An 8844-nucleotide genomic window follows, 5' to 3' on the forward strand; every position below is an offset into this window, starting at 1 on the left:
AAATCATAGCACGTGTTCCGGTACAGATACTTTGATAGACCAGTCTGGCCCCCCAACTTCAAATGTCAGGATACATTAACGGTTTTGAACAGCTTTGTCAAGAATTCTTAACATAAAGTTATATACATGGTTTCTTTTTTTTGGGGGGGGGGGGGGCAATTTCTGAAAAACAGGTCACCATTTGCCTTACACTAAAGGTGCTTATACTGAATGTGTAGAATGAATGTATTAACTTATTTACTTGGGAGTCTGTAATGGGTCATAATTAAATAACTTTATTTGCATATGTTTATTTTCAGTCTGTAACATAACAGTATACAACTTGCGATTAAACTTATTTTTTTTTAATGTAACCCTCCATTTGCCCTATGTACATGAATATAATATGTTCTTTAAGTATACAGTCATGCTCAAAATTATTAATACCCTTTGTGATAAGGTTGGATTTTTGTAGATTTTTTAAATAAAAGATCAAAAGCATTAACGATGCAGAATTATTTTCACAGCCTTCTTTGGTCATATTTACAAAGGGTATTAATAATTTTGAGCACGACTGTAAATAGGCAGCTGGTATGCATTATATAAGGTTAACTGAAAAGCTTTTTATCATTAAGATTGTCACTATAATCTTTAACTATTCAACCACACTTTAAAATGAAGCCATGCATTAAAATGTATGAGTGTCATTGGATTAGACAAACTAGCAAGTCAGCATCTGCAAACAAACACACCTGTTCACAAAACCAACCAGACCAGAATGTTTAGGATAAATATGATAATATGTCTCCTCCTTTAGAGTTAAGGAAAAACCTGATTTTCAACACACACAATTTTAAGGTTAACTACTAACTGTTTAACGACCGGTGATTATGTTAAAATCTGAATGCAGAAGGAAATGATGACTTTTCCAAAAAATGCTATTGAATGAATCAGCAAAGTTATCCCATGATAAAGCAGCATTTTTATTTATATGAATAACCTAATTGTAACCTAATTACCATACTACAAGAAAATACTTGGTAAATGAGTATGTGTAGCCTTCCAGTAGGTACCTCTTTACCTTATTCCTATTGATATGTTTTAACCTGTTCAGTACTGCTGGTTTCATCAATATCAATGATCAATCACAGTCTTTCTGGTCTGTCAGTTTAATGGTGAAGAATCTATCCAAAGACTCCAGGGTTGAGTAGATGAAAGGACTGAAGAACATTCTGGAAGTCCTGTAATGTCCATGGAACAGCGGCCACATATCCAGCTGCACTGCTGCTAAGGGGACTGACAGAGAAACTCTCTCAAAACACAAAGATTTTTTGACTATATCTCCTAATGCCACCTATATACACAGCAGATCATAGATGCATATGATGTCATACCATTTAAATATAATAAAGGGAATCCAATAATGTATATAAAGGATGTTTTATGGAGGATAAAAGTTAGTTAAGTTACAGAACAGTGACTGACATTGTATCAACAACTTACTTGATACAAACAGGATCATTGAAGGTCACCAGGATATCAGTGGTGAACTGTGGCAGGCGAAACAGGCACAGGTAAATGTTGACCGTGTTCTTGGCCTGAGAAGCAATACAAATTTATATTGACAAAAGGCTCAAATCGTAACATAAAAATTTTAAAAGTGTCATATCTCAGTACATATATAGACGGTTTCAGCAGTAACAACATAAATAAGCGTCTTTCGTGGTCAACGCTTACCTCCCTGTAAACTCTGCTAAGAATAAATAACTACTTTAAACGTAGTTTATTTATATAACAAGCAAAATAAACAACACATAGATTACCTAGGAAACAAAAACATTTGTTATTTTCGACGAGGTATTTTGTTCAAGAGTTCAGTTTAGCAACTAGTCAGACTATAAAAAAAAAAAAAAAAAAAAACGGAAGTAAAGTTCGGACCATACGCGTATCGCGTCACCGCACGTGCGTCTGATGAAACCGTCTATAGCTGTCAGACAGGGACATTTCATGCAATTCATTCAAATAACTGCTCATAGCAGCTATAAGTACATAATATAGAAAAACAAACATGCATTTTTCTTGGGCTTTGCTCCATTTTAATGTATATCATCAGTCTTTTGTTTTTGCAGTTGGTCTTTCCAGGAAAACTTATACAAATCATAAACTTGCTCATATAAGGTTTTGAAATTCAAAATAACCCCAAACCACACATAAAAGGCATGTGAATCCCCACCACATGAAAAAGGATGTGAAACATTCACAACCATTCTGGGCGTAGACATCCGTGGCAACTTATATGCACTAAGTAATGGGATGTCTTTTGTTTCTTAATAAATGGAATATGTTGGCCCACTACACATTTTATGCTGAACCAATATGCTGCTTTCTTACGTGTCACTGTAGCTTTATTATTACATCTAAGTTTAAAACCCTTGCAGGGCTCAACGCAAAAAAAAAATTCTAATGGCCCAGTAGGGGCAGTGGTTCAGGTTTTCACTTGCCCTGCCAAAATTTTCACTGGCCCCGATAAAAAAAAAGTCAGTGTCACATATTTAAAAATAATAATTTAAAAGTCAAATATAATTGTGCTGTGGAAGAATAAAACTGCCACAGTGTTGAAAAAGCACTTGAAGCTAACTACCAGGTTGTGAAGTTGGTCACCGCTGAATGTGTTACTGTCATCAATTCCAGCCAGGATATTATTTGGGTTAATCAAAGCAAGATCAAGTTTCACATTAAATGTGAATACTATGTTTTATTCAGTATAATATTGTAGTTTAACAAGTCATTTAAACATTGCGATACAGGTTTGTGCAGATCTATTAATACTTATTGTGAAAGTGGTGTGCCGTAAGATTTTTTACTCATCAAAACTGTGCTGTGGCAGAAAATAGGTTGGGAAACACTGCTAACGAGTCAAGCTTTCACATCAATGATACAACAATTGTTTACCTTCAGCTATTTCACGCTTGTAAGATAGGTGCCGCTGATGGATAATGAGCTTTCTGGTATGCCAACTGCCATACAACTCAGTCATTTTAGAGAATTCCACGTGGCAAGTCTCTATTCATTCAGGAGTTGAAGAGTTAAACATTCAGTTAAATCCAATTTAAATGGTTAGTTTTATACATGTGTTTTCCAGTTCAACCCCAAATGTTACACTGTGGAAAAACTAATATATATATATATATATATATATTTTTTTTGTGCATCTACTGTGATACTAGATATAATGCTTAAAATCTAATTTGTGAGTGGTGTTCTGTACATGTTTGTAATGGAGGTACTTTTTTATGTTTATCATACTTAAAGCTGCGGTCGGCAACTTTTTTTTATCTTTTTTTTTTATCATATTCACTGAAACCAACACTATGTTCCCACAGAACTACATAAATTAGACTGTTTAAGAAAAAACCCAGCGCTTCTAGCTCCACCTAGAGCCTGTTATTTGTTTTGCAAAATTCCACAGCTCCTGGCGCAGGCCGGTTCATTTGGTCTAATCAGCGCAGGGCTGTGTAAAATCTGCCTGTCAATCACAGTACCTGCATATGCGCCACAGATCCCTCCTCCCCCTCGCGCGCCTTACAATATCACGTGCATACACCTGAAGTTCACAAGCATGTTGGATTGAATTGAACGCAGCATTTATCAACCATTGATTGTATTTCTGAGTTTTATGTAAGTAATCTAAGTATTCTTGCTAAGTTTGCGTTCAAAATAATACTGGTGCACGCACACGCGCTGACGAGGACGAGCTCGAAGGAGGTTACTCGGTGGTAGTGGGGGAGGGACATGAAATTGTAAATATTTGGAAACTGCTCAATCCTCCAGAGTTGCCGACGGCAGCTTTAAGTTATGGTTTACTTCACACATTTACTTTAAATTTGTATGGCTAACAACCGTGTTATTTGCAGCTTAATTGATTAAAAGGGCGATGGAGATGATAATGTATCGGTATCGACAGATACTCAAGGTTGTGGTAACGAGTCGACATCGGTATCAGAATCAGACATTAAAAAATGGTATCGGCCCAGCCCTAGATTTAGTTTAGTCCACTTGTGATTAATCCACCCGAGACGAAAGGGAGTACCAGGTAGAAACAAACATACCTCCTCATTAAATTTAGAGACCAGCTGAGCTCCAGACAGTAGCCAGGCAGAACTGCATTCCTGTAATAACAGCTCCGATTGGGTGAGCTGCTCTACTCCTGTGATCTTCCAGGACCCGGACTCTACCGCCCCATTACTTGCAGCCACATCATCAAAATGATATCTGTCACAATACAAGTCAGAGAACTGGTTATTCATACCAATTAGAACTAGAGGTTAAAGTTTGTGAACAAACTTTGATGTTGGCTTGACGAAGGCCCCGGCAAAACATGTACGCGTATCTGCCAGATCGTAATTTATTGCTCTCACGATTCGTTCTTATTTAACGGTTATGCAGGTGACCCCTTAACAAGTCCCGTTTTTCCTGATCCCATTTTTCAAACTTTAGTTAGTGTGTGTGTGTAATGTTGCTGTTAGGGCATAAATAATACCTGCAAAATGATAAAGCTCAAAGTTTAATGCCAAGCGATATATTATCTTTAGTAGAATTCCCCTTTCAAAGCTTACGGCGAACAGCTGGTTTGGACTACAGTCCCTTACTTCCCGCTTGAATGACATCAAAACAAGAGTTTCTTACTAACCTCCACACACAGCAGGGCTCGCAAAATTAAAAAAATTACTGGTAACCCTTTGGGTAGGCACTCTTGAGTTTTTGGTAGGCCGAAATGAATGCAAGTAGCCAAATAAAAAGACATTACTTTTAATGTAGAGTATTGAGACAAAACATCTATCCAAACACAAATAACAGATAATCAAATTACAATCATGAATACAAATATTTACTTGTAACTGAACTGAAATATCTATAAACTTCAGATCCTGAATCTGAAATATTAATTGAAGTCACAGATATGAAAATGCCACTCAACGTTGTGGGCACAGCAAAGGGTTCCTTCAATTAATTTTCACCATGGGCACCATAATTACCCATACAAATCTGTGAGAGAATGCATAAGCATTTTAATATATTTTTCCTCCCTATAAGTCAAGATAGCCTGACGGGCAGGGTGGAGATGCATTTTGATAGCCTGACTGCAAGGCACAATAACCCCGGGAGGTTGGGCTAGCGATTTTGCGATCCCTGCACAGGCTGTTTTAGGTAAGTATACTAAAAAATAAAACCATGTCTGCATTTTGTGATTTATTCATGTCACATTACATTTATTATGCTTCAAAGTGTTAAAGGCGCTCTAAGTGAATCTGTGTGACGTTTACAGTGTGTTCAGGGGAAAGGCAGTTAGCAGATAGTGAGGAGATGTTTAATGTATGAAACAAAAAACGTTTTATCCCCTAAAAAGCGTGAATTCGCTTAGAGCACCTTTAAGCATGATGACATGGTAACATATTACATTGCAGTATTCAGCTTTTGAATAAACATTTATTTAAAGAGCACATATTTAGTGGCTAAAAAGCACATGTTTTTGTATATTTGGTGTAATACAATGTGTTTGTGTGGTTTATGGTTCAAAAAAGCATTATTTTCCACATATCGTACATTTTTACAGCACCTTTAAGTCCCGCCCTTCTGTAACGGGTTGTTTTATACAAAGCTCAACGTTCTGAGAAAGCGCGGTGTGAACTGATTGGCCAGCTATCGAGTGCGTTGTGATTGGGTGAATACCTCAATTACATAAACGGAAATGTGACGCTCCTTACCATGTTTTGAAAGATGAGAGTATAGTTCCTAGCCATATCTTCCTAGAAAATCACGACTTTTAATTTTTTTCCGTCTGTCTTAGTACACGATGTAACTACAGATGAGTCAAGTTTTAAGTTAGTTTTCAGTAACCAGCCCTCTCAGTTTGACCCATATCCCGCCTCTTTACCCATTTTCGGAAATCCGTGAGTGATACGCAGCCAAGATGGAGACGGCATAAATTACATAGTTCAAAAACATAGCGAAAGCATATCAACTGCTACAGTGAGTTAACATTACTGTGTAAAATTATTGTACATAATGTTCGTTTCAGTACCTTAAATTTTTGCCTGACTGCCAAATCCGCACAGTGGTGATCTTGCATCGTTTTTTGGAGACCAAACGTTTTTTAGTTTTCACAAGGTATTTGTTACAGAGGTCCGTTTTGTCGCTAGCCAGACTGATAAACAAGCACAGACCAGAAGTGAACTTTGGGCTAGGCGTGTGACCATGCCACGGCAAATGCACGTGCGTCTGATGAAACACTATGTTCGGTAAGCTTACATGTTGATACGACTATAAATTATTAGTTACAAAGTCCTGTTTCTTTAATGGACTAATCACACCCACACGTGTTTAAAAAGGTGTAATGTCTTTTCTGTTTTGCGGCCATTTTTACAAAATAGATACATAGTTTTTAATATGAAAACCATACTGAAGGTATGTAATATGGTGCAGTTACCTGACAGCCTCAGCACCCTGCACGTGGCTCTGGTACTCCAGCAGTTCAATAATGATGCTCTGATCTGTCTGAGAATTAGCAAACACTTCCTGGTTATCAGGGATCTGTCTTAACTCACTGCAGAGTGCAGAGAAGAGAGAAATTTACAACACAAACCATTACATACACTAATTATTACACACACCAATATCAATACCCTGTTAGGGATAGACGATAAACCTATTTCCTGGTTTAAGCATATGCTGGTTTAGAGGCTAAACCAACCAATGTGCTATAACAACGTCTTATAATTTAGAGATTGTGGTGTATTAAATACTGATGCGAGAATGTGTATTTGTGTAATCTAATTAATGCACTGTATTGATTGGTTCCTGTCCCTGGAAGGACCTATTTAAGTCATGTGATGTGGTGCTCATGATGAAGTGTGGTGAAGAACTTTTGAACCTGGGTATTTAAGTAAAGCGTGCTTAATGGCATTGTTTGTTGGTATAATAATAAAATACTATAAATCCATAAACACATTACCTGATATCCTGGGCACTGGATGGAATAGCAGCTGATAATGCTCCACCGAATAGAGGCCGAGCCATAGCGGTGTTTGCCAGTGCAATGATGAAACAATAAATTTAACCAGAATACTTCAAATACTGTAACGTTTTTTCCATGTCCTGTCAAAGAAACATTCACAGCCTTTAACATTGTCCTAAACGTAACAAACAAATTCAAAAACGTATTTAATCTAGGCATATGATGTCTTAGTAATGATATCATGGTTTAATTATTGCACTGTCAAAAATACCTTTATAAACACTCTCAAATTACTGTTGTTAACTTTCCTCCATAAGCGTGTACCGGATATGATGCAAATTGAGATTAAGCATTAAGAGTCCAGGTAAATAAAGTCTCCGCAATCGCTCCGGGCAGTTTTTTTATTAATACTGGAATGGGAAAGGTCGAAATCTATAAAATCACTAACATCGCAAGACAACAACTAAACCTGGAATTATCTGTATCATAAATTGTATTTTTTCGTAATAAATTGCGCAAAAAAAGTCACCTTTTATCCAGGTTGCTACTGGAAGCGCATGCAAGGTTCCTCCTTCTTCTTCTATTGACTTTTTATGGCGGATGGCAAACTTATGGTGCATTTACCGCCACCAACTGGTGCAAGGTTCCTTCTTCTTCTTCTCTTGTTTTAAATGGCGGTTGGCAAACAACTTTCGGGTGCATTTACCTATGTTTACCGCCACCCACTGATCTAGCGATGGGCGATTTCGAAGCACTGCTTCATGAGGCTTCGAAACAATTACGAATCTTTTGTTTCGAATCATTGGTTCGGAGCTTGTTTCAAACTGGCCAAAGTCACGTGATTTTAGCAAACGAGGCTTCATTACGTCATAACTGTTTCGAAACGTTTCGAAAATCCAAGGATTCACCACTAGGGGGAGCTTATCACCAATGATCCGTATAGGTGTACTCGGGTCAGTAATAATAAAAGTTCATAAAACTTTTTATCCTTCTTACTAATAACACTATCAATTTGTATAATTTTTGTTTATAGACAGAGATTTAATGAAAAAATGTGCAGAATTAAAAAGAGAGTTCGTTTTAATGATGTGTTTGCCATAAATAAAACTAAAAACACAGAATACACTTTTAATTATGTCTTAATTAAATTAAATACTTTCTTTTTCTTAAAAAACATATTTTTAGAACAATTTTGCTATTATTTTGTAAAAAGTGTAAAATGTTTGGAAAGATTTTTTTGCGTTTACACTATTTTGACCAGCAGATGTCGCCAGCGTGTATGGTGTTTCGAACGCTTTGAAAAACTGAATCAATTTGCGAAGCCATTGGTTCAATTGATTCGAAGCTTTTCTCCCATCACTACACTGATCTGGAGTGTGGCATAAAAATACTTACATTAACTTTTAAAGAAAAAGGAAAATAAATAAATATATAAATACACATCATTATTTTTTATTGTTTTTTATTCCTCAGATTATATTCATTAATCTTGTTGCTTCTAAATATTTTAATAGGAGATCCCAACTCTTGTCACCAGGAGATTTTACAAAAATATTACTAATATCTTGTTCTCCATTTTGGCTTAAATATTTTTTTTTAACTCTTCTATCTCTAAATCATACTTCTTGCAATAGAATAATACATTATCCACTGTTTCTTTTTCTCCACAATATTCACACTTTCTGTTTACATGCTTTCCAATAACATGTAGAGAACTGTTTAGACCAGTATGACCATTCCTTAATCTTGTAATAACCTTATCCTCTTTTTTATTTTGTACTCCAAATCTTGTATTCCCAACTAATGGGTTGTTTTTATAAAGATATCTTCCTTTACTTTCTATCATCCTT

The 8844-nt window shown here is 36.2% G+C and overlaps 1 protein-coding gene across 7 annotated transcripts; it reads right to left on the bottom strand.

Annotated features, from left to right (window-relative positions):
* Positions 1–254: 254 nt before the first annotated feature.
* rangrf (RAN guanine nucleotide release factor) lies at positions 255–7675 on the bottom strand. Of its 7 annotated transcripts, XM_065284592.2 has the most exons (7): positions 7524–7573; positions 7266–7404; positions 6992–7169; positions 6467–6534; positions 4089–4251; positions 1483–1577; positions 255–1275 (listed from the first exon to the last, which is right to left on the bottom strand). In XM_065284592.2, the coding sequence occupies exons 3-7, from the start codon at positions 7163–7165 to the stop codon at positions 1164–1166; spliced, it is 612 nt and encodes a 203-aa protein (XP_065140664.1). In that variant the 5' UTR covers positions 7166–7169; positions 7266–7404; positions 7524–7573; the 3' UTR covers positions 255–1163. The 7 variants fall into 7 exon arrangements, with proteins under 7 accessions (XP_065140664.1, XP_065140663.1, XP_065140666.1 ...); XM_065284591.2 differs by lacking the exon at positions 7266–7404 and having other exon boundaries at positions 6992–7134; positions 7524–7675; XM_065284594.1 differs by lacking the exon at positions 7266–7404 and having other exon boundaries at positions 6467–6583; positions 6992–7134; positions 7524–7658.
* Positions 7676–8844: the final 1169 nt, after the last annotated feature.

The sequence above is a fragment of the Paramisgurnus dabryanus genome, chromosome 5, assembly GCF_030506205.2.
Source record: "Paramisgurnus dabryanus chromosome 5, PD_genome_1.1, whole genome shotgun sequence".
NCBI classification, from domain to species: domain Eukaryota; kingdom Metazoa; phylum Chordata; class Actinopteri; order Cypriniformes; family Cobitidae; genus Paramisgurnus; species Paramisgurnus dabryanus.

Bases quoted from the DNA above. Each gene is read 5' to 3' on its own strand.
- rangrf (XM_065284591.2), bottom strand. From the start codon at position 7,614: ATGCACCATAAGTTTGCCATCCGCCATAAAAAGTCAATAGAAGAAGAA. The intron at 7,135-7,523 runs GTGACTTTTTTT...TTTCTTTGACAG, and splicing joins AGTAGCAACCTGGATAAAAG to GACATGGAAAAAACGTTACA. The intron at 1,578-4,088 runs GTATGTTTGTTT...ATTGCTTCTCAG, and splicing joins TCTCTAAATTTAATGAGGAG to GCCAAGAACACGGTCAACAT.